The sequence below is a fragment of the Uloborus diversus genome, chromosome 1, assembly GCF_026930045.1.
Source record: "Uloborus diversus isolate 005 chromosome 1, Udiv.v.3.1, whole genome shotgun sequence".
NCBI classification, from domain to species: Eukaryota; Metazoa; Arthropoda; class Arachnida; order Araneae; family Uloboridae; genus Uloborus; species Uloborus diversus.
The window spans coordinates 52,592,892-52,620,021 of record NC_072731.1 but is presented as its reverse complement, the minus strand read 5'-3'; the positions used below and the strand labels follow the sequence as shown (position 1 = coordinate 52,620,021).

The 27,130-nt window shown below is 33.5% G+C and overlaps 1 protein-coding gene across 1 annotated transcript in view; it reads right to left on the bottom strand.

Annotated features, from left to right (window-relative positions):
- The window catches only part of LOC129234573 (60S ribosomal protein L3-like), a 38,989-nt gene extending 25,123 nt beyond the window's left edge, over positions 1-13,866 (bottom strand). Inside the window, exons 1-2 of the mRNA XM_054868595.1 lie at positions 13,728-13,866; positions 11,306-11,498 (exon numbers count right to left, since the gene is read on the bottom strand). Coding sequence (XP_054724570.1) covers positions 11,306-11,498; positions 13,728-13,730 — 196 coding nt within the window. The 5' untranslated portion in view covers positions 13,731-13,866. The remainder of the gene's footprint in view (positions 1-11,305; positions 11,499-13,727) is intronic.
- Between the last annotated feature and the right edge of the window lie 13,264 nt (positions 13,867-27,130).

Genomic DNA, 27,130 nt, shown 5'->3' with positions numbered 1-27,130 from the left:
CGGCGGAGAGAGCCCTCCCCCCCCCCCCCCCCCCGAACTCCTTCCCCTAAGTTCCCTAAATTTTCGGTTCCCCCTTTTCACCACCGAAGTTTTAAGAATTTAAGTTCTAAAATTTACTGAGAGAAAGCCTTCGAATTCCCTGTTCTTAAGGCTCTTCTATACCCTCCATCTTGGTTTTCGACGCTAATGCTTTCTCTACGGGAAAATCTGCTACCTATGCAAAGCATAACACGAGAAATTACTGGAATATTTTCACGCGGTTTGTTTTAAACGATGGCTATGACTTAGAACTAGATATGCTCTTTTTTATTTTTTCTGTAGTTATTTTGAAATTTTTTTAATAACATTTTAAAACTTTAAACGACTATTTTCACACGTTTGAAAAATGATATGGAAAAACTGAAAAAGGAGCGCAAGAGATTGAACATTTCTCTTTAAAAAAATATTTTAAGTTTATTTCTGCGACAATTTGTTCTATTGATATTCTCCACGTAGTAAAGTCTTGTTTTCGAAAAATTGTGAAAAACTGCGAAAAACACGCCTTTCACCAGACCACACCCATTTCCTCCCACTTCGAGGGACCACTTTCTCTTCTCCCCCCAGGGTCTTCAGGGTCTTGTCTGCTGCTTCTCCGACCGTTCCTCCGCTCTGCCTCAATGACAGGCAATAAATTACTGAATCCCCCCTAATATTCTTTGTCGTTTTGTGTGTTGGTCTTGTATCTCTGTGACATCGACGAAATCCGTTCTAAAAAGAACTTTTTTTTTTCTTCTTTAGAGTTCTATTCGATAAGTTTTTGAAATTATTTAGGTGATATATTTTTCAATGCTGTTTTAATATAAGTACCCCCGTTTAAATGTGGAAGTTATTTTGTAAAAATTACCGCATTTTATAATGGGAAAAAAATTAGAAATGCCATTTTTATTTATGTATTTCTTTATTAAATTATTAATTTAAAAAAAAATACCGCCAAGTACAGTGATTGCGATTTATATCTCGATGTGAAATTTACAAAAATATAAACCAATTCACTTAAAATACACTAGCCACATTAGGGGAAGTGGCGAGTAAATCATGAAATTTCCCTCTCCTGAGTGTATGTGCAGTAGAACGAGATTAATCTGGCGATTATACATATTCCGCAGAGATTATTCAAAATGGGGTTGTTTCCTTCAGTCAAAGTACTATTTTTAGTCATTGAAATTGATTGAATAAGCAAAAAAAAAATAATAATAATAATAATAATAATAATAACATGAAGCGAGAAAAAACTTTCATTTTCCCGATATTTTTTTTTTTTTTAATAAATTTTTTTAACATGTCCGATTTTGAAAATAAGACGTAGTCTTTATGACGTCACAAATGATGTACGTAAGCGCATCTGTGTACTGCGTTTTCACGTTATTGTAATCAAGAAGCGAATTAAATATTGCACTCTACGCTTGTTATCAACCATATCGTTGCCATTACACTTGAGTAAAAATGCGAATTAAATATTACGCTCTACGAATGGCAACAGTGAATGGCATTTCATCATTTGTGATATCATCGGCAGAAGCCGTAAATAATAAAAGCGCACCGATTAAAATAAATTTTTAAAATTATTAAAATTAGTCAAATTATTTAAAAAACGGTCAAATCCTATTCGCAACTCCAGAGCTCGAATACGCTACCTTGCGGTGATTAACAATACTAAAGAAAAAGGTAAAACATTCCATTTCACGTGTTTTCTTTGGGGTAAATTACAGGCTTCAGACCGTTTGTGGTGTAATGTAATTTCAGAAGAATAGAAAAGAAAGCTTCCCACAAACACGATCAAAAATTACTGTCATTCACTAAGCGTCAAAGCAGGGGAAATAGTCTTTACTAATAATAAAGCTGAAAGTCTGTCTGAATGTCTGGAGGATGTCTGGATCTCTGTGACGTGCATAGCGCCTAGACCGTTCAGCCGATTTTCAGGAAATTTGGCACAAAGTTAATTTGTAGCGTGGGGTGTGCACCTCGAAGCAATTTTTCGAAAATTCGATTTTGTTCTTTTTCTATTCCAATTTTAAGAACATTTTCACGAGCAAAATTATCATACGATGGACGAGTAAATTACCAAGTTATCATAACGTGGAACCATAACATGGTGTAAGCCAATTGGTGAAAAATTCACCATACATTTTTTGTAATTATACAGGCGAACCATAAGACCTTTTAATTTTCTACTACGGGCAAAGCCGTGTGGGTACTACTAGTATTTAATATTTATCAACTATATTCCTTGACTAGTAGTGGTGAATATAATAAAAGTCCATAGCTTTACTAAAAATCAGCTCAATTTGTATAGAACAAATATTTTGCTTGACAATGTTCCAGAACTAGCAATATTAATTAAAAATAATCATATCTTTCTGGAAGGATCAGATATATCACACACAACGATGCCTTTGAAAATGAAGTTTAGTGAAAAAGTTGGTAATAATTCTCTGAAGGTTATAGCAGAATGAGTCCGAATAGGTTATCCTACAAGAAAATGTTTTTCTTTAGAATATTGACTTAGTTTGCTTTTTGATATGGAGGCTTTGTGTGTTGTGCATTTACTTTCAGATCTTTAATTTTCAAGACTTTGACATTATCTAGAATTCTAAATATGTAATTAAATTTGAAGTTCCGTTTTGTTTAGGTAAAAATTAAATAGTTAATAATATAATTTTTTTTTTATAGAATTAATACTATTATCTAATATACATTTTCCAAGGTAAGAAATGAAAGTTATGTACGAAAAAAGGCACATTTCAGTTTTTTAATTGAAATATTATTAGAAATTTTAATTGCAACCGAGACATTTTTCTTTTTTTAGACGATTGAGTTTTCTTGTGTTGCTTGAAAATGTTCAATTTTTGTAATTAAGATCTCATTACTCCACAAATGATCCTAATTTATTGCAATATCCACGAAGAATAGGAAATTATGTGAATAAACTAGTAAATTTGATAATCATATTTACCAAGTCTATTGAAAATTATGAATAATCGTCGCTAATTATATATAATCAACAGTTTGTTTCCGTTACACACACACACACACACATATATATATATATATATATATATATATATATAAAGAATATGTGTGTATATGTATGTTCCCTATACAAATCCACACTTTTCGTCGGATCTGGACCAAATTTGGCCGGGAGGTACTTGGGCACCCGAGTAGGAACTTAGGGGGTTGAAAAAGGAACCAGACATCAAGGACGGTCAAATGAAAACAATTAGCAATCGTGATTGCTCAAAAAACGCCAAATTTGTCGCAAAGTTGGCGACCAAAAGCTTGAGTTTACTACTACTACTACTTGAGTTTGCATTGAATTAACATTGACTCTCCCCCCCCCCAAAAAAAAGGTGTAAAAGACCCCTTTTGGAACATCCGAATGAAACAAAAATGGGAGGTGCACAACTAGACCCCACCAGGAGTCTACGTTCCAAATTTCAACTTTCTAGGACATACCGTTCTTGAGTTATGTGACATACATACACACTTACGAACATACGGACGTCACGTGAAAAGTCGTTGCAATTAACTCGGGGAATGTCAAAATGGATATTTCGGGTGTTTATAGGCACTTATTCGCGTGTGGTTGGGTTGGAAAAAAAAAAACTCAATATTCATTCGTGGGTGAGCAAAAAGAAAATTAAGTCCGAATTTTGAGATAATTTTTTTTCGTGAATACAATACTTCCTTTTTTGTAAGTAAAAAAGCTTTAAAATCACCAGGAAAAAATTAAAAATCACTGCTAAGCCTAATGGAACAGAAATTTTAAATCGGAAAATTATCGTTTACGCGATCTCATTTTAAAGTAGCGTTTAGAAGGTTGCCAGTTTTTTTTCTCGGTTGTGACTAAATAAAATTTTGTTTTCATTTTGAGGTAAAATTTTCCCCTTTTATTATTTGGCGATTTTTCTTTCTTTTTTTTTTTCAGGATTTTAGTTGTATTTATGGAGGGTTGCGTTTAATTTTTTCGGGAACTTTTGATTTGCCGTTTTCTTTCTTTGAGAATGATTATTTTGACGGGAAATTTTGTAGTATTTTTTTTCTGTTATTGAAGTTTGATTGTTGAGCATGCGTCACTTGACCCAACTTTTATTTTCGAGGTAGACCGTGCAAAGTAGGGCAACGCAGCTCGTATATAAATAAAACAAATATATGTGTGTGTGTGTATATATATATATGTGTGTGAGTATATATACATATGTGTGTGTGTGTATATATGTACCCTATACTAATCCACAGTTTTCGTCGGATCTGGATCAAATTTAGCAGGGAGGTGCTTGGGCACCCGAGAAGGAACGTAGGGGAGGGGGGGGGGGTTCAAATGCCAAAAAAGAACCGAACTATTCGAATTTTAATTTTAGGGCCCGAAAATGACATGAAATGGCTCTTTCTACCCGAAATAACTATCCGATCAGTTCGATTTTGGCGCCATCGAAAACACGCGTAAAAACTCCCATACAGTTCATTCATTTCTTTCGAATTAAAAAAAAAAAAGGCCGTTAAATCACCGGGAAAAAAATAAAAAGCAATGCTAAGTCTAATGGAACTCTATTTTTACATCGAAACACTATTGTTTGTACGATCTCATTTTAAATTAGCGTTCCGAAGGTTGCCAGGTTTTTTTTCTCGGATGTGACTAAATAAAATTTTATTTTTGTTTTGAGGTAAAAAATTCCCCTTTTGATTATTATATGGCGATTTATCTTCTTTTTTTTGGGGGGGGGGGATTTTAGTTGTATTTATGGAGGGTTGCGTTTAATTTTTTCGGGACTTTTGATTTGCCGTTTTCTTTCTTTGAGATCGATTATTTCTCACCCCAGCTGCCTATTTTTTTAAAAGGTGCCTGTTTTTCACCCTAGTTAGAGGTACCATTTCGGCTCCGTATTGGGTGCCGCTGGTGGTCAAGCGTTCAACCCCTAAAAGGTGCCGAATGCAACCTGTAGTTTTAACAGTGTACTCGAGCATCGCAGAAAGATTTGGCACTGGCACTCCTGATTGAAAATGTTTTAAACTTTAAAAAATATGTCTTTATAGCTTTCTCCTTCTTCTTCTCCCTTATTTTAAAATAAATTTTTAATCAAGTATGTTAGGTGCTCATATTTTACATCGTCAAGAAAACTTGAAAAAACACCAAACATTCATACGTTAATTACAGATTTTAATCGTAACGGAAAAGAGCCTCATTCCTATTCCACGTGAACGAAAATAAAGCAGAAATACCAAAAGAAGCCATTTTAAAAAAAAGCTTTGTGGGATTGTAGCATATTTGTATTTTGATCACGGAATTACAGCCATGGAAAGTTTAATCACTAGCACAATAGAATAGATTATTGCAAGTTAGAGTTTTGCAAGTAGATATTTTTCAGACATTGTCATTAACTTTAAAATTTTTTTTGTCTGTTTCCCTGTTGCAGCATGCATGCTAGAGACGCACCGAGTACTCGGTAACTACTCGGTACTCGGCCATATTTTGATCAAGAACTCGGCCAATACCGCGTAGTTGTAAAAAATTGAAAAGCAGATGTTACAATTAATAAAAAAGTGCAAGCATATAATATACTGCAATCATTTACAATTCAAATTTAAAAGTCAAATTCAAATTTTGAGAATAACGAATTTTTTTATGCTTCAATGGAGTAAATCTTATATTTTAATGCTCCAAAGTTAATGGAACTTATTTATTAAAAATGGAGCAAAAAAGGTAAGTACAGAAAATATGAAATTTTTAGGTTATTAAATGGATTTTTGAAGCATAAAAATACCTTTTCTTAAAAAATAAAACAACGTTAAAAGCACAAATGTGCAGGAACACTGCAGACACGTGTTCTGGCATTATAAGAAATGCATTTTTCAATGCACAAAACGTGAGCTTATGGATTTGTAGACATCCGACAAAAGTCGTATTTTTTAAACATTCATTAGCTCACATTTTATGCACTGAAAAAGATGTTCCTTATGATGCAGAAACACGTGTCTGCAGTGCTCCTGCACATTTGTGCTTTTAACGTTGTTCCATTTGCTTTTAAAAATTATTTACGTTTGGCGAACTAGAAGTATGGATTGATATAATTTGTTTTAATTCCAACTTGATTAACCCTACCTTTTATGTATTTGTTTATTTTTAATTTAAAAAATAACTTATTTGTCAAATTACTGACAGAAACAAATATTTTCAATAATGCGCAATAAAATTTCGGCTGGAATTTTGTTTTAAAACTATTATTTGTGTATGTGTGTGTGTGGACATGGAGGTATATACTACTCTTCCACTGACCACTGAGTTCAAAATTCGTCACGTGTGTGTCGGTGGTTCTTCTTAAAACATAATTGGAACTTCGAACTCGATACTCGACCAAAGTGCTTTTCGGTACGTCTCTAATGCATGAATTACTCAAAGGTTCTTTTGTTCAATGAAATGCTAAAAAAATATTTCCTAACATGTTTCTCCCTTCGACATACTGGGTTGATAAAATTAAGAGTTTTTATTATATCCTCCTTGAATGTACGCGAACCTTTTGAACCTTTTTTTTTTAATGCCTGGTCTGTGCTCGGCAGTTATAAAATGGCTTTTAACAATTTTCTAGTGCATAGTTCACCGGTTTTTGGTAATGTTAATTTTTGTTCTCAAGGTGTCATTATTGTACTTAATGATATTGATCTCGATTATTTTCATTACTGCATTAAAAAATTCAAACCCTGAGCAGTTTTAAATCGAATGAAAGAAGTAGAAATACCTTATATCATGTAACTTGATTTTATGTTATGTTATTAGGTAGTTTTTATTACTTGCTCCTTTTTCTTCGGATTGAAATGTTGCGTTGAAAACCCGAGTACAGTCAAATACATCAGTTGATATGGAAAAATAAATTCAAGGAACGGGAATTTATTTCTAACTTGTAGCATTGTGGGATTGATAAAATTTTATTCAGGGCGAATGACTAATGTCTGAGAATAACATCCATATTTATAGTGGAATAATAATGTTTTTTTTTTGTTAGTGATAGGATAGTTCTTAAAATTGCGTCTTTTATCTCAATGACTATTATACATCCCCCTCCCCCCTCGCAACATTAATTTCTGTTCCCGCCCTCCGCCACTGTTTGTAACTGAAAAGGAAAAAAAAACCTTGGAATGTTCCTATTTATTCTCAAGTATCACTTATTGTGATATGTGCAGTAGTTTCGAAAATTCGATTTTTAAAAATTTTGTTCATCATTTGTGCGCACCATGTTCAATATTGAAATTTAGATGATTAATAAAGCACTTGAATTTATGTTATAACTTTTCTTTTCTCTCTTTTTTTTTCTGCCTTCATTTCTCAATTCTATTTTCTACGCATTCTGCAACTTTTCTAATGTGCAGAATAAGTTAATTTCCTGACACATGGTCTTCTTTCTTCTGTCCCTCTTTTGGCGGGAGAACTTGAGTGGACAACTCAGACAACTTTCCCTGCTATTCCTTTCGCTGAATACGGATTTCTCGGAAATCGTAAGCAAAGCAGTCAGCTCTAGAAACACTTTGAAACGAAAACACATGTTCTTACGGAGGGGAAACAGGTCGGGTGGGAAACATGTTTTGGAACAGGATCCTTTTCGAATCCATCGCAGTCTCTCTGCCCTCGTCCGATAGCAAAGACAGTACCGACGGGCACAGCTTAGATTTATGGCTGTCCATTCACGTACTCAGTGATTGACGCTGTCCATCATGAAATCTGACCAATTAGCAGAGCAGAAAAAAACGAGTTAGACCCTCCCAGACACACCCTCTGTGTTGCCACAGATTCCGTGATTTTGCCGTGTCAGATTTTACGGAGAGGTTTAGAAGAGCCTTAAGTCCTCCAAAGATTACCTAAAGCTGAGTTCTGAATACTTTCGATATTATTTGGGGAAGGGGGACTCCGAACCCCAAGACGGTCTAAAGTTGCGCTTTTAAGACTCCAGTTTCGGAATTTCGCCTGAAGAGAGCCCCCTCCCCCCCTCTTGACATTTCCAAAGACAGCCTAAAAGTTTTACGACTTCAATTACAAACACTTTTCGGGAGAGAGTCCCAAATTCCCTTTCTCTTCAGTCATTTAAGTATAGCCTCAAATAGTTTTTAATACATCAGCTATAAAACATTTTCATGTTAGGACACCAAAACTATCTCTCATAAAGTGACCAAAGATTGCCTAAATTAGTGTTTTTAAGACTCCAGTTTTCGACTTTTTTTTTAAAACCTCCCCCTCCCCATTTTTACATCATTAAAGACAGTTTAAACATTCTTGACTTTTAAATTTTTAATAGTTAGCAGAGGAGAAATCTCGAAGCACTCCAAGCTTCAAAAATGGCTTTCAATTCAGTTTTCCGATGTTTGATACCGGAGCCCTTGAGTAGCCCCCCCCCCCCCTAGATTGTAAAAAATATAAACCTTTTAAGACCTCAGTATCGTGGGTTAATTTGCTAATTTGCGGACTTATTGCAAGAGCACCGTTTTTTCGCAAACTCGTGCTGCCGTTATTTTCTCGTTTACTTTCTCTCTCTCCACCCCCCTCCCATATTTCAATTCTAGCGAGTGTTAGATTGAATGACATTGGAATTTAGTTATTAAGTTTTTTTCAAAAATTCAGGAATGGTTACTCATCGGTGTTTCAAACCAGCTTGAAATCCCCCCCCCCCAGCGATTCTTTCTAAAATTCCCATTTTCATTAAAACCTTCAAAATCCCTGATAGTTCCCGTGTAACCTGGTATGTGGATGCCCTTTGCTGTGGCGTAAACATTTCATCGCGTCGGCAATCACTCTCAATCGGTGATTCAGATTCAACTCTAAGACATTTTAAGAGTGTACATAATTTTCATTTATGCATGTTAAGCAAGGTTGGCCGGATTGGACCCAATTGGGTTGGACCCAATGGGCTTTTTTGAAAAAACCCATTTAAAAAAACCCATTATTTAGCCCACTTTTGGGTTTTTTAAAATTTTCTGAGAACTTTTTTTAAAAAAATAATTAATTTAAATACTTTTACAATTTAAACTTCTTTTTTATTTCTTCTTCACAATAGGCAATGGACATAAAAAATGAATTTTGAACTTTAATAGTATTTCTTAACTCTTAAGGGCATTAAAAAATGCTTCAAAGATTTTAAATAAATATATTTAACTTTTTCCTTCAACTGGTCAATAAGGAACTCAAATTATCTTGACTAAGTCCTGTCACGTCAGATTTTCTCGGTATTTGCAGATTGTACAAAGGATACTACTTTAGCTAAAAGGCTCTCATGTGAATTATTTTCTTTAAACCAACACGTCACAAAACTCGAATAAACAAGGTATATTTTTTAGAAATTAACAGGTTTTACAAATGGTCGGACAGAAAACGGAATAGGATGTACAGTATTTTCATTATCTTACGAAAAAGTTTAATATTTCTTACTCTGTACACAGAAATAGAAAAACAGGCAACATAAAATTCAAAGAAATGTCTTAATTAAGCTGGAATTCAGTAAAAAGGGATTTAAACTACTTGAGGTTCTACAGTAGTTTTGAATATAAGACAATGAAATACAATAAAGTAAAATACAAAAAAAAAAAATGTCGCAATAAAGAACAAACAAATAAACAATAGATTTTATCACTCAAGAAGTAACTTTGTCTTAACTGTTGGTAATCATAGAAACTAAAAAAATCTGAAACTTCACCATTCTTGAATTTTGTCGTCTTTTATACCCTTCTTCAGAAAACGCTGAATTTTCCAGCTTTTTTTTATCAAGACAATTTTTGTGCTTTGTCCATATACTTATGCTACAATATGCTACGAGTACCCCACCTTTCCCCCCAAAAAAGACAAAAAAAAAAACACATTTCTTTTAAAAAACCCACATTTCTTTTAAAAAACCCAGCTTTAGTTGGGTTTTTTGGGTTTTATTTAAAAAAAACCCTGGGTCCATGGGCTTTTTTTAAAAAAACCCGGGTTTTTGCCAACCCTGATGTTAAGTCAAACACTCAACTTTTCTTTTTTAAGTAAAAACTGAAAGAAAGTTCTTTCCGTCTCGGAAATTTTGTCCAAGACAGAAATCCGTCCTAAGACGGAAGGTCTTGCACCCATGACTGTAATTTATGTATTGTTCAATGTGTAACGTATTAATTATGCAAAATACCAATGGATTAAAGAAGATAACATCATAATAATCTTTTTTATTGATGTTGTGGAATATAAAAAAATTATAAATAAATGGACAGAATTATCGGCGTCAAGATCGTAACGCCATTTGGACATCTCACATGTATGTTTAAGAAAAAATTTTTCTTCTAAGATACTGCATAAAAGCTTATGAAAACACTTTTAAACAATTAAAAACTGATTCTGAGGATCGATAAATACCTTTAAAACGAAAACATCATATACTTAGTTCTCAAATAATAGCATTGTAAAAATCGTAACTTTTGGACATGCATCAAATGTCAAACTTACTTTTTTCTAAAATCGTTTACAAAGCAAATAATCTGTCTTTACTTTTGTTATTTGTGTAAAATATTAACAAAAAATTATTTAGTGTAAGATTCATGCCTTTAATTTTTTTTTTGAAACGTATGGAAATAATTTTAAAAAAATTTTTTTTAATGGTACATTTGCTCAGTTAACGTTTTGGTATGTCCAAAATTGTGCCATTTAGCAAAGAAAATATTTTTTAAGGGCATTTGAAGAGCTTTTTTCCCATAATTTATGTCAATTCTTGTCTCTATACAGCATTATAATTTATCTCAAAAATTTTAGAGTTAATTAAAATGAAAGTTATTTGGTGTTGAAGCTTCAAAGTTGAAGTCTGTGTTTGCTCCCACCTTTTGAGAACTGCCCATATATGTTTAAGAAAAATGATTTTACTTCAAAGATACTGCATAAAAACATATGAAAACACTTTAAAATAATTAAAAATTGATTTTGAGGATCAAAAAATACCTTGAAAACATAAATCATATATTGAGTTCAAAGAACATCATCGTCCAGATCGTATTTTTTGGACACTCAAACTTTCAACTGTTTCTTTTCTAAAATGGTTTAGAAAATAAATATCTCTTTACTTTTGTAACTTGTGGAAAATATTACTAAAAAATTATTCAGTTTGAGATTCATACCCTTAATTTTTTTATAAATATATGGAAATTTAAAAAAAAAAATTTTTTTTTTTTTGATGGTTTATTTGTCCAGTTAAAAATTCAGAAGAGCAAACGCCTTACAAACAATCCTAGGTTTTATTTTCTATATAGAGAATTCAAAAATTGAGGAACTTACTTGATCCAGGTTTATCTACTTCTCGGACAATATGAGTCATACCAGCTTTGTAACCAATGAACGCTGTTAAATGAACTGGTTTAGATGGATCATCTTTGGGAAAAGCTTTTACCTTTCCACGATGTCTCTTACTTCTTTTTTTAGGTACAAACCCCATAGACCCATGTCGGGGTGCTGAAAACTTCCTATGAGACTATTAAAAAAATATTTATCAACTTCAAACCATATAACTAAATAGGTTAATAGTTGTAAGAAAGAACATTTTCATAATATTGCAAGAAAATGATTATCACAATTGTACTAGGGCTGGACGCTGTAGGAATTTCTACATTGTAATGCATCGCCAGCCTTACATTGCGATGTTACGATGCATCAAAATTTACAAAGTATATTAAAGATGAAAAAATGTAAATACTAAGATTCTAGCATCAGCAAGAAATTGTCAAAATAAAAATAAAAAACTAGTGTTGAAAGTGCAAGATAGCAATAAATGTTACAGACATGTGTTCTGAGATTACAATGCCGATTTTTTCAATACAAAGATCTCATCTTCTTGCATAAAAAGGGGTAACTTGAAGCACCAAAATCCATGTATGCAATTTTTGTTGTCAGTTTGCTCCTAACAAAAGCTCTGATTTAAAAAAAGAATGCATTGCCTATAAATTTTGAGAAAAGGTTTGGGAGGGCCTGATGTTTTAATTTGCCAACGATATTTCAAACTTTACTGAATGATAAAATACGACCATGAATGCATCTTACAAGAGACAGTCAACATTTTAAAAAAATGCAATGCAGTCTTAATTTACAAAATCTGAAAAAATTGTGGACTAAGAACATTTTTGGTAGGCCAGTGACCTCCCGTGGCCTGCCATCGGGGGGGGGGGGGGGGGGAACCCTTCTACCAGCATTTTCAAACAATTAAGAGATTAAAATAGCAACGATTGTACACCAAGGTCAGTACATTGGTGAATGGATATGTAGTCTTAGCAGTATTGATGCATCGAGAAAAATTCTAAACCAGTTTAACCCTTCTACCAGCTTCTACCAGCATTTTCAAACAATTAAGAGATTAAAATAGCAACGATTGTACACCAAGGTCAGTACATTGGTGAATGGATATGTAGTCTTAGCAGTATTGATGCATCGAGAAAAATTCTAAACCAGTTTAGCGATGCAGGATGTACACCGGTTTTTTTCGACGCATGGCCCAGCCCTACTGTACAATTATTAATAAAAAAGTAGAGCTTAATTTTACAGCATACTAGGTCTGTATCAACAATTCCGATTGCTTATTTGGCCGGCAGCCCAAAGTATTCGTGGGGCCGAACACTGAACAATTTTGGTAAATAGAAAAGTGATTAAGTTTAAATATTTGACAATTGGTAAAAGAACAGTTTTTTAAAGTAATAAATGAAAGCTATATTACAATGCCATACTGAAGCGGGAAGGTAAAGGACTGCTATCTGCCAAAATCAGTTTTTGAAATTACTTGAAGAATTGCATCTTAAGACTCCATACTTACAATAGGGAAAAGTTGAAATTTAGCAGTGTTTTTTTATAGTTTACCATTAGCGGAAACCAAATAAGCAAGCTTGTACAACAGGTGACAGAAATGCAAGAAAATGAAAAGTTTGCATATTCAGGCCTAGTACCTCACTAAGACACAGTATAAAATGTTACAAAAAATCTACCACGTTTATTCCAACTTTCTAAAAACAAACTACAGCTAAGACAAACAACATTTTTAATCCTGTCATGGGTTGTATATCACTTTTTGAATAAGATGAACTGATTTTAAAGGTTCAATTTCGTTATAACAAAGTTCGACCTTGATATCATTCCAAACCAATTTTAACTGAGAGAAAGTAGTTACATTAAAATTTATTCATTAAATTTACCTAATTGTTACTAATATGCAATGATTGATAAGTTATTTATATGTATCGTGCATTAGATATAATTATAAGAAAAAAAATAATTCATCTGGACTGCAAAACATGAAATGTAAGCCATTATTCAGGATTTATATTTATCAGACGCAAACAGAATATACGAAAGTAAAATTTATGCATCGAGTTTTGATGAACACTAGCTATATCAAAAGTGATTACGAATAACTACGCTTTAAAAATAATACGTTTAAGTTGCAGATAGTACGGCAACGTTTTCTTGCATTTTTTAACCAAAAAGTTCAACAAAAACAGAACTGCGAAAACTTTCAAACGTTGTAACATAAAAAATGTCCCCAATGTTGTACGGCGTGGCGATGTTGCTTGTTATTGAAAAAGATAAAATAATTTGTATGACACAACGAACGAACATATATGAATTTCCGTTTAAAACTGTAGTTTAAAAGTAAAATTATAAGATCAAATATTCATATTTTTATTAGTAATATAAGATTAAAAGAGATAGCACTAACCATCTTTGAATCCTCGATCCAGTTATTTCCCTAATAATTTAGCACCCAACAGCCGACAACATTAAAAAGGGACTCTTTTACTTCGCTTCAGTTTACTTGAGTTTTCTCTTTTCTGATGCCACGATTATAGTGCCTAGAAAGAGTAGTGTGCCGATCGGCGGGGAAAAAGTGAGGTCAGATCTGAGGAAAAACCAGGTGGCGCTGCACTCGAGTAGTACGTTATGCTCCTCAATCAGACTCGTTTTAAATCAGCGATTGCATGCTGATTTCGCAGTTTAAAAACCCCGTTTTTCGGATTAAACTTATTTCGGCGCAAAAGACAAATTCTGTAATAAGTGCTAATTGTTACATGGGTGTTCGTTTATTTTTTGAAGCATATAAAATTACCTTATTATAAAACTACCTTACTTCAATGAAAATAGTAGACTATAAGGGCCCATTCATTAAATACGTAAGGGTCCCAAGGGGGAGGGGTGTTGGAAAAGTCTCTACGTACCCTTACTTGGGGGGAGGGTCAAACTCATTCTTACATAATATTTACCAAGTCGATATTTCACATTAGACATTGCGCGGTCAAGTGATTTGGCAGAGATTATGTTCCATTTGCGTCTGGAAGGTAAGAAACGTGTTAGGATAAGATGTTTTTTTATTTGTTTTACTACAAAGAATTTATAGTGTAAAATATAATAAAGGAGTCGCATTGCGTACGGCATGTTTTATTTGTAATTAATATTACATCAAAAAAAAAAAAAAAGTCGAAAAAACATTCAGTTTAGATTCTTTTCAGTAACTATTTCTTTACGCAAAAGGTTTAATTTAATAAAGTGAATTTAATAACGATACCAGTGATGTAACGATTCAAGATTTGTTATTTTATCATTTTGAAAAACGAAATAGAATCTTACATAAGAATGGGGGGGGGGGGGGAATTCTTACGTACCCTTACATGGGGGAGGGAGGGTCAAAAATTGCCAAAATCATCCTTACGTAATTAATGAATGGCCCCTAAGTATTCAATAACAGCGCGTCTCTTATTTCTCTACTAATAATAAAGCCGAGTCTCTCTGTTTGGATTTCTGTCGGAATTCTGTCTGGATCCCTGTGACGCGCACAGCGCCTATACCGTTCGGCCGATTTTCATGAAATTTAGTACAAAGTTAGTTTGTAGCATGGGGGTGTGCACCTCGAAGCGAATTTTCGAAAATTCGATTTTGTTCTTTTTTTATTTTTAAATTTTAAAAACAGTTTCCGAAGCAGAATTATCATAAGATGGACGAGTAAATTACGAAATTATCCTGACGTGGAATCGTAACATGGGAAGAGCGAATGAACATAGCCAATTGGCGAGAAATTCATCATCCATTATTTGTAAATATACAGGCTAATCAAATGACCTTTTAATTGTCTCCTTCGGACAAAGTCGTGCGGGTACCGCCAGTTACAAAATAAAACTGCTTCTAAATTCTTGAAGCTAATTAAAATTATCAGGGCTTCTCAGTCTGAGTCGAAGAACAGGATAATCTACTTTTACACCTTTGACCAAAATAGTAGCATTGATTTGTAAATTTTCTTCTACTTCAATAATGATCTTTTTATCGTCAATATTGTTTTCCACATAATTTTCATTATATACAAACACTACAATATTTGGAGATTTTTTAAATTTCATACAAACCCAATATTCGTTAGGCAAATTAATATGAACAATTTCATCTATAATAGATTTATACGTGGTTATTTCAGTTTCATCTGCGGAAAGATAAAGTTTTTTTTTTTCAAACGGGGAACATTTTTCTTAACTGCATAATTCCTGATGGACCTTTTCTTTGGTAATTTTTTAGTAAAGTATGTTGGCAGATTTGGGAAAATTGTCGGAATTGCCTGATCTTTCAAAAAAGTTTTTCCCCGAGGAATCAAAACTTCCTCACCATTTATATTATGCTTAAAATGCGTTTCAATAAAATGTTTTTCGAAATGCTGAGCACAAATTGAGCAATATTTATCAAAATCTTTATCTAACCTGGGAATTAACGACTTCCACTTCTCGGTACGAAACAAGATGAAGCTTTACTTCTTCTAATATTAAACTTTGATGCCTCCATTAAAAGCCTTAAACGCTGTTTCATGAAATATTCACGAAATAAAGGTAAAAAAGAGAAACGCGGAACTAAATTGTAACAAAATCCCACTTCTACTAATATAAACACCGCGAAATTGAACGTACACCTCGACCGCACTGCCCTCTAGCGGTTTTCATACATTTTGTCTTCAAGAATCGAAGGGGAAAAAGCGCCGATCGGCACACTATTCTTTCTAGGCACTATACCACGATGGACATGGAAGGAAAATGTCACGTGACGTCGTAAAAGACTGCTTTTTTATTGCATTTATTTATTTATTATATTTATTTATTTATTTTTGTTAGAATTAGTACGCATTAATAAGATTTTTTGAGTAGACAAGGTACCATGATTTTTTTAAACTCGCCACTACCACGTTATAAAACCTTTGTTATCAATTTATTGTTAAACATAAAAAGCATGTTTGAGAACGTTATCTCAGCGTGTATCTAAAAATATTATAGTCACTACAAAATTTCATTAAAATGTCAAAATTCTGTCAAATAAATTAGTTCAATCATAAAAAAATAAGTAATTTTCGGTCGAATGATCAACATTCCGTGTGTTTTTTGAGAAACATCCACCAAACACCCACGCATTTTTTTTTTAAATTTATTTATTTTTAATTTTTATTTTTTTGCTCTCACAATCTAAACAAAACGTTTTTTTAGAGCAGAAAAGAATTTTTTTTTTTTGAATAATTAATATTTGGTTATTAACGTCACTTGACCAAAGTTGATGTTGCTCTGTTTTTTTTTTTTTTTTTTTTTCAGAACACTATGGCGACGGTCGTTTTTAATATTTATTTAGACAGCGAAAAAGCGAAATTTTCCTTGTCATAGTTACAAATCGTCTGTGGTTTGATTTTATTTCAGAGCTTAAAGCAAACATACTTAAGATAGTAAAAAGAAATCTTTTTTGTGCAAACTTTTTTTCAGGAAAATGCATCTGTATGGTGGAACCGAAACAAAAAATCTTCATCGATATACTAAGGTTACTAGATTCCATCCACGCCGCGGATCAACGTTCGATTCCCGGGTCGGGCAAGGTCAACTCCTTCAGTGGATCGATAAAAGGCGTACCAAGCGTGCTTGGGAACAAAACACTTTGGGTTCCGCGTTCAGCTGACCACCAGACCGAAACATCTGCTCTTGCATCCCAGAGTCCTCGGTCTCATAAACTGAGGTGGGCACAATAAGCTTTGGCACCCATGGGCTGTTGAGTTTATTTAATTTATATCACTTAAGAATGATAATAAATAAAAATACATAACGTTATACGCTGTTAATGATTTTTACGATAAGTGTATTGGTGGATATTTATATCCACCAATACACTTATCGTAAAAATCATTTATATTATATATCGTAAAAATCACATACACTTATCATATTTGCACCCGTAGCCGACGGGTGCAAATTCCATGGCCATTTCCATTCTATTCCATTTTCAGAAACAAGAAATCCAAGGATCCCATCGCAATTCATGACTGGGAAACCATAATTTGAATTCAAGAAGTCAAAATGCAAATGATTTTTAATTTTTCATTATTTTATTTATTTATTCATTTATTTACTGCCAAAATTTACTGCCAATCTTGCCAAGTGTCTACTAGTGCAACGCAATCACAATATTTCTAGTAATGTTTTATTAGGAGGTTTTTTGTCAACGCACGTTCATTCATATTTGTTAATGAATTAAATCCATGCCCCAGTAATAATAAGTCCCTTAATTCAGAGTATTGCGGGGGTGTTGATTAAATAATCAAAGATACAATGAGATCCGCTCAAATGGCGCTGTTCTTTTCGGCGTAAAATATTCTGCCCAAGTGGAGCCCATGCTCTCCTGAAACGTAACTGAAACCGAAAACGAGCCATTTTACTTTTCTGCCTTACGTTTATGTTTTACGTTGATGTGGAACCCGCCTCTGATGAATCATTGATGCCGTTAGCGCAGAACGCAATATTTAATTCGCTTCTTTACTCACATTCACTGGCAACGATATGGTTGATAGCAAGCGCGTGAGCGCAATATTTTTTTCGCTACTGAATTATTATAGGCTGGAAACGCGGTAGACAGCAAGCATAAGCAGTCAGCTGGCCAGTGGAGATGCGCCAACCTACATTACTTTTGACGTCATAAAGACCACGCCTAATTTTCAAAGTCGGACAGTTTAAAAAAATAATTTAAAATTAAGCGTTGGGAAAATTAAAGTTTTTCTCGCTCTAATTTAATTTTTTGCTTATTCTGTCAATTTCAATGAGTAACAGTGGTGGCCCTAGGTTGTGCGGAGCTCCTAATTAAAATATTAATGATCGTATTAATTGTATTAATTATAGGGATGTCCGCCGCAAGAGTAATTTCTCCCCCCCCCCCTACTAACCAAATCCGGCAAAAATGTGAAAAAAAATCCGTAGGAACAGCCACAGCCTCTCAAAGATTTCAACACTTCAGTTTCAGCCATGCCTTCCACCTGTTAATTTATAAATTTAAAAAAATGTATATTGATATAATTTAATCATAATCATACCTAATTGAAATTAACTAAACATCTTTTTCTCGATATAATCACCACACGCGTAATTTTTATAACTGACCTTGGACAGAGGGGAGTATCAGGAGTGTGATTCAAGGACCATCCTAAATGCGATATAGAGTATTCTTAGTTTAAGGGGGTTCAGGGGCATGAAAAATAGATTTTGAAAAATATTTGAATATAGATGCAAAATTCTGCATTTTGAGACCTTATACAGCATAATTCAATTTACAAAATATCAGGAAAATAATAGACAAACCAAAACTTTTTATAAGTTTCACTTCACACTCGTTTGCAAATGAAGAAAAAGCGAAATAAGAATTCTTGTTTGGTTCGACAAATCGTCGACATTGATCGACGGAGAGATGAGAAAAAACAACGCATCGTCACTTGCTCACATCGGCTTTTGGTAAAGTTGATTTTTGATCACCTTCCAACCCCTCCCCCCCCCCCAAAAAAAAGATCGATCACTAGTAAAAAATGCATTAAACTCTTTAAAGAAACGGGGTGCAGATTTAAAAGATAGGTAACAGGAGAGTAACACCCCTGTCATTCAAACAATTTACAGTTTACACTAGATAAGAAATAAAATTGGAGCACTTTTTAAGTAGACTCAAAAACTTATTTAATTATTCTCAAGGACTCTAGAAAAATTAAACTTATTTAAAGCATTTCATTTGCACTCTGCAGTCTCTAATATTTTAATACTTGATTTTACCGTTTTACCGAATTTTTCTAAAGTTGTAAGAAACTTCTGTTTTAAGTTTTTATTTATTTATTTTTTTAAAATACTGTAGATTTTTCCTTACAACAGCATTTTTCCGAATACCAGTAGTGTGGAGTAAGAAAAAGAATAGAGGTAGAGCAATATTTTTCTTCTTGTGCTAAACAATTTAACAGTATGCAATAGAAGTAAGATAAAAGTAGGCAGTAGCAGAAGTTCCAAAATACTGAATTTGGGATCAACTAATTTACAAGATATGAAACATGTGAATCACAAAAAAATATCTCAAGCTATATATTACAGAAACGTGAGAACTATGAACCTAGGACAAAAAGGAAATCCTGTACCCCCGTATGAAAAAATTAACTTTTGAAAAGTTATCGTGTGAGAAAAGGGGAAAAAAAGGGATGGGGGTTGAATATAAAAAAAATACCTCCCTCCCCAACGTTTGATGTCAAATAACCAGTAATCATATTTTTTAACTAAAATGCGTGAACACAACCCTTTAAAAACGAAAATGCAATCCTTTGCAATGTAAAATATTTTGCGAAAAAACAAATAATCCGCAACTCCATTGTTTATCGCCAAATTCGCCACGCGACTTTCAAATTAAAAAGAAAATCAATTAACATTCGTGCAATGAACATCCGTAAACAAATATGACAACGGCGCAATAACCAAATCAAGAAATCACCGGTTCTACTATTCAACCGCAACCGTAGCCCTGCCATGACGTCACAGAATGAAGAAATATTTTCCCCCACTCGAAAAAATGTGTCACTTTAAATTTAAAAAAAATGTAAAAAAAAGCTATTGTAAATTTTTGAGAAAAAAAAACAAACAAAAAAAAAAAAAAATCTGAAGAAGGTGAAATGTCTTGTCTACTACATACTAAATTTTCAGAAAGAAAGCTCTCATAGATTTTGCAGTATGGGTTTAGAAAGAATTAAACCCAGGAAAAAGCGAAAACTAAAGGTTTTTTCAAGATTTCATAAAAAATAAACAAAAAAATTAAAAAAGCTATTGCGTATTTTTGAAAAAAAAAAAAAAAAAATCTGAAGAGGAAGGCATGTTTTGACTACTACATACTAAATTTTCAGAAAGAAATATGTAATACTTTTTGGGGGATGGGTTTAGAAAAAAGTTAAACCCGAGAAAAAACGCAAAATAAAGGTTTTTTCAAAAATTCGTACAAAATTCAAAAATCTTCAGTCAATATTCAAAATTTTTTCGGTCATCATATTTGAAATTAAATTCCCTACACTATGGTAAAAAAATATTTTCCTGGCGCGATTGGTGGGGGGTCTGTGACGAACTGAACACAAAAAAGGGCTAAAAAATTTAATTAAGAAAAAGTTAATCAGAAATTGAGAATTTCGGTTAGAGGTGCACGCCCCCGAGATACGTTCAATTTTTGTGCCAAGTTTCACAGCTGTAGATGAATTAGTTAGAAAATAAATAAAATAAAAAAAATATTTGTTAAAATTTTAATTCAGAAATTAATACAAATGAAAACTAGTATGTTGTGGCCATCACAAAACTTTCTTCTATATTTTTCTTTCTTTTTTTTTTTTTTTCTGATGTCCATGCTTGACGAGGAAGCAATATTCCCAACAAAAACAAAATTACACATGCAAAAACTTGACGACTATCCCAATGTCTGAATTATTGCAAAAGCAAAGCAAAGAGCGAAAATTGAAAGTTATTTTAAAAGCCTTGCTTGAATTAATTACAAATATTTTATTTGTTAACAAACATAAGATGGCAACAGTTAAAAATTTTAAATCATTGAGATAATATTTCCGGTCATTTCCATACAATTAAAATCACGAGAAATACGCAGATGACAATCTATTACGATTTATCTTTCTTATTGTTGCATTAATAAAAATATTTTTATTCGCAAAAAAAAAAAAAAAAATCAACACCTCTTGGAGCGATCGGCGTCAAAATTGAACCAAAGCCTGTTTACATATGGATTCACATATATTCCAAATTTCAACCAGAACGTAGCATTACTTCTTGAGATAGGGCACTCAAAATGGAAAAAAAGAACGGGTGATTGCGCTACCCCCTTTTTAGCTGTTGACACAAAAATAAAATCAGTTCTTATACCCACTAAGGGCTACTTGCCGATAAATTTTTCTTTCATTCCGTTCATTATTTCTTGAGATACAGCAGTCACAATTGACGACAAAAAACGTTCTATAGCTCAACCCCCGTTTGAGTTATTGACACCAAAATTGAATCAGCACCTGTTCCTTTTAATACCAACATATGGACCAAATTTTGTTTGATTCCGCCAGTTACTTCCTGAGGAATCGCAAGCACGCGTGACTCGAAAAACGTCCCATTGCTCCACCCCCCTTGGAGGAATTCGCGCCAAAAACTAATGGGCACAAGTTCACATAGGGGCACATATGTGTACTAAATTTCGTTCGATTTCATGCGGTAGTTTTTGTTGTAGAGCGGCCACAAAAAACTGGTCACACACAGACGTGACACACATACACACACACACACACACAGACAGACAGACATTTTCCAAAAATGGTCGAAATGGACTCAGCACACCTCAAAACGTTCGAATCCGTCAAAATTCGAAATTCGAAAATTTGCACGAATCCAATACTTTCTTCTATATATTAGATATAGAAGAAAGTAAAACGGCTGAATGAGATAATTTCCAGTGATTTGCTGGTCGAAAATGGACATGTGCTTAAGACGGACATGTAATACTAGGGCTCGACCGATGGCCCGATGCCGATTGTTCAAAGATGGCCGATGGCCGATAGTTTTCGTCCAAATGGCCGATTGCCGATGGCCGATGCCGTTGGCCGATGGCAAAAAAAAAGTTAAAAAAAAATTAATTTGAGTTCTAATATTTTTAATTCAAATTATGTTTTTCGCAATCACGAGTTGCGACAGGACCCTACTCATTGGAGTTATTGTTTCTAGAAACTGCTCCTTTCCCCCCAAACCTGCCCTTCTCCTGGGCGTTTACGTGTGTATAGTTGTGCGTGTGTGTAGGCTTGTGTGTGCGTAGACCTGTGCACACACGTAGGCGTGTATGTCTCTCTCTGTGTGTGTGTATTTGCTTGTGCATGTGTAAGCTTGTGTGTGCATAGAATTGTGTATGGACATAGGCGCGCGCGTGTGTGTGTGTATATGAGCGTGTGTAGGACATGGACGCCACCGAGCAGGAGAAGCGGATTTCGAGGGACATTGCTCAGGACCGGAGGAGCCGCGCCTGCGGAGGACGATGGGCGGGAGTACGACAGAGGGAGGCGGGGGAGGGGGAAATAAAATCAGCCTAACGTCAAGGACAATCAAATGAGAACAATAAGCAATCGCGATTGCTCAAAAAAATCTAACAGAAATAAATTGATAAGATTGTCAGGGATAGGAAAGATCATTTTATTAGTACAGAACCGCTACCACCAAAGCCTCGGAAGAGTTTCTGAATCTACTTCAGCATTTCCGAAGAAAAAATTCAAAAGTCCCTTTGATTTCCGAATTATGTCACTATTCAAAACGTCTTTAATCAATTTCTTCCATTAATGCTCTAAATTCTTCCTAAACAATAGATAAAGCTTGAAAAAAAAAAAAAAAAATCTCTAATTTTATGAATGGTGTTAGTTTTAAACAACTAAGAAGTACAACTAGAGTTTAATTTCAGAAATTGAGGGAGTGAGAGGAGGAGCACGCAAGTGTTCTCGGAAATACAAAAAATAGTCATAGAGTTCAAAACAATCATAAACATTGAGTAGAAAAACCCTTTTAAAACTTGCACCCGAGTTTGTTTTGACGTGCAGTGGTGGATTTAAAATTTAGCAAATGTTGCAATTGCGCGAGAGGCCCATAACCATAGAGTCACCGTAGAAGTTACAAAAATTCTCATGATAATTGTTTTAGAACTTCTGTGATAGAGAAATAGGGCCCCAAAAAGGTATTTCGACGGGCCCCAAACTTGTAGCTCCGCTGAAGCAATACAGAAAAGACTGCATTACTGTGATTAATGTTACAAATATCGAAAAATTAAAAATTACCGCCGGTTTAACGGGAATCTAACAAAGTGAAACAAAACCGGTTTCGCCATCTCATATTTGTTTCCATTGTCTCAAATTCGGCAATATATCACCAAATGATCGTCAGTCTGAGACGCTATATCAGTTTTTCATTGAAATAAGTAGTTAATAGCCACAAAAAATGAGTAAATAGGCTTTTTAGAACACCCGATCGAAAACAAAAAGGGAAGTGCACAACTGGAACGTACGCACACCCCATATGCGAAAATTTAGCCTTCTACAGCTTACCATTTTTGAGTTATGACTTATGAGAGATACATACGTACATCCAGCCGCAAGAAACAACGCAATAATTAACATGTTTGGTACCTGAATGCAGTATTAAAAACTCTTTCAGGGGTGACTAAAATAGAAATTCATACTGAAATTTAAGTAAATAATTTTATATGAAAACAATAACTCCCTTTACTTTGTATTAAAAAGTAAAACAACTAAGGTCCTTATTTTTCAAAAACATCGGCCAATTCCATCGGCTTTCTGATGTTTTTTAAGGCCGATGGGCCGATGTTTCCTGCAAGTTAGCATCGGCCGCCGATGCTGATGCCGATGGCTAAATTGTTGAACCATCGGCGCCGATGCATCGGTCGAGTCCTACGTAATACTATGGGGGACCTGCTTTTGAAATTTGTATGCATTGCTAAAAGCCTGCTTTTGAAATTTGTATGCATTGCTATTGACTTTGACCCTTATCTAAAAGCTGTCACCCTCAATCCACAAAGCATGAATAGGAACCAACAGTAAGCAGCCAGGAGAAACAAAACTCTCTCTTTTTACCTGCTTTAAGGTGGGTCAATGATCTCTCCTACTCACTCCAGTCTTCTTCTCTCTACAGTATTCCATTGTCTCTACATGTCTTTTCCCTAGAATTTGAGGGGGGTAAAGGGTTTGGTGGAAAAGTTTTTCTTACATTCGTTATGCGGATGGCATTTTGTCGATAAAAGATCGTGTACTAGGGAAAATTCAGGGAACTGAATCAGTGAGGCATTGAAATCATTCAAAGAAAGTCAGACAAAAATGACCTTGTAAGTGATGGTGGTATTTAAGACCTGACCAGTGACCATATATGCGATAATCCATAACACAGATCTCTATTCAACAGAATCTCTATTCAATTAGTCAGGACTTTATGAAAGTGACCTTATATCAAGTTTTGACTGTACTTCCTCCAACGCAAAAGTTCAGAATTGAGGTGTGGTCCTAACATATTAAAAAAAACTCTGGTACTCCCTACTAATGGTAAAAACACATAACATTAACAAATTATTTTGTCACATCTCTATTTAACGTTCCATTAATTTCTAAATCCGAAGAACCCAAAACGCAATTTTAAGCTGTCTTTGAGAAGCTTAATGGGAGGTCAAGACCCCTCTGGATCCACGCTTGAAGGTATAATTTAATTATGATTGTATTAGATTTTGTTCATTTTTAAATATTTGTAGGGAAAAATGCATTGAGCCTGAATAAAAAACATCTCTCTTATGAACTAAAAAAATAAATGAATAAAAAAAAAATACTTCATTTGAACCCAAAATAAATATTTTGCAATAAAATGTTTAGCGCTCCTAAGGCAAGGCTGACGTTGAATAAAAGGTAATGAGTAAATAATGAGAAAAGAGAGGGAAAACACTTATCAACCAAATAGTCTGGATACTTAATGAGATACAAGAAATAAATACTAGGAAAAAATAAATAAATAAATATGTAAATAAAACACTATATCAGAACTAATTTTGTAATAATAATAATATTTTATTTTACAAAAGTTTCTAAAGAAATACAGATAAATCTAAACAATATGTAATAAATCATACAATACATGATAATTATATTTATTTTTAAACTTTGGATATTCAACAAAAGTTCACTTTTTACCAAAATATATTTAAGGCATAGTATGAATAAATATTGAAATTTAAAGACAGAAAAAGTTAATACATAGCAGAATAACCAGTAAAATCCAATGTAGTAGTCCAAGTGAGTTAATATTTAGGTAAAAATAGATTTTATACATTCAAACTGATTTCTACTACACAAAATACTTCTTTGAAAGCAAGCTCTTTGAAATCACATTGGGTTTATTTTTAATCAAAATTGTCAATAAACTTTTCATGATTTTTGTTATTGAGCAGCAGTTTTGTTAGACTTTAGCATCAATTAATTATTGCTTAAAATGTAATTTAACAGAAAGAGTTATCATTAGTTAGCAACATAGAGTATGTTAAGCATTATTACACAATACAAAAAAGAAAAATTATAAATTACTTTAAAACTATAGTGAAGGGTTAAGAGGAAAACATAATGAGAAGAAATAAAAATGCAGACTTTTTTCCATTCAACTTTTGAAAATACAAAGCAATTTTCCCTCCATTGCTTACACTGCTATGAAGTTGGTTCATGTAAGTTCTAAATGCAACATGAAAATTTTATTTCAGGCACAAATTGTGATAAGAAATGAACAATTGAAAAAAAAAAAAACTGATAAACTTTTTAAAAATAGACAAAATATCATTCATAAGAAATAATTGCATTAGTCTCCCTAAGCAAGAAGAAACAAGCAAGCTGTTTAATTTCAGCAACATATCAAAGTCAAGCAAAATTTCCTCAAGTGATTCTTTTAGTTGAATTTCATTTCATTGGTCCATGTTGCCTCTAAAAACAGCAAAAAATTTCAACTTTGTCATACAGTATAACCTTGATTTAATGATTGTCAAAGGACTGGGAAAAGTTATTCAATCGAGGAGCATAGATATTCAATTCAGTCAAATCCGGACCAATGAAGTGTATCATTTAATTGAAGAAATCATTTAATCAGGTATCGTTAAATCGAAGTTATACTGCATATTCAATACTCCCGCTCAAGAGTAATTTTTGTTTTTAATTTGAATTAAAAATATTACAACATTTTTTTAAAAAATATTTCTCAGCTTGTACTAGAGTTGAACATATTTATGAGGAAAAAGTGAAAAACTAGTTTTTCTGTTTTCATGAAAACAATATGTTATTGAAAACACATATGAAGAAGCTAAAGAAATCACATTATAAATTTAAATAGAACAAAATTTTGTATCTGATATGTGGATAAGTGTTACTTACGGTTGTTCCACTCTGAAAATTCAACTGCATTTTAAATGCATCTTTAATAAGGGTATAGGTGAAACAACAATTAAAAAACCACCTATAGGTAGAATAGACCTAACCAGGTAGCATTCAGAAGGTTACACAGCTCTTAATCACAGTATTACGATGCTGCCAGGTTAGGTTTGCCTCAACAGTAGTGGAATTTTTGAGAAAAAGACTTCTGGAGCAACACAGAATAAAATAAGGATTGTCCTAACTAAGATATGACAAACTTCCAGTAAGTCAAGCATACTTGAGCTCCAGGGACATGGACAAAAAAAGTTCAGAAATTCGTGCATTATAAACAAATGCTACTTGTTAGGATAATTTGAAAATTTATTGCCGCAATTGAAAACATACATTATAATGAGTTGATCTGGAAAACATCCCCAGTGAGTCGATCACAGAATATTTATTAATCCAACCCTTAAAATAAATAAAAAGGTTTCAAAATAGCCTACTCCTAAGTCAATATATAGCTTCCAGCAACATTTTTACCATTTGGAGAATAAGGACAAGCATTTTCATGAACCTTGCTATTATCTCTTGTGCAAGCTACATTCATGAGAAAAATAGTGTCATTGTGTTTGTATGAAACTCGGCATGGTAATAATTCTTTAAAGAAACAGCAAGTCTTTCGTTCCATTATAAGGGATTTTGAGGGACATAGGTGACTGTTAAGGCTGTGAATAGATTAGTGATGAATTCCTCTATGGAAGGCCATCAACAATCACAGCAGACAAAAATGTGTAAATGAAATCATTAATGTTATTTGAATGATAGACATTAAACATTCCAAAAGTACTGTTGGGGAAATT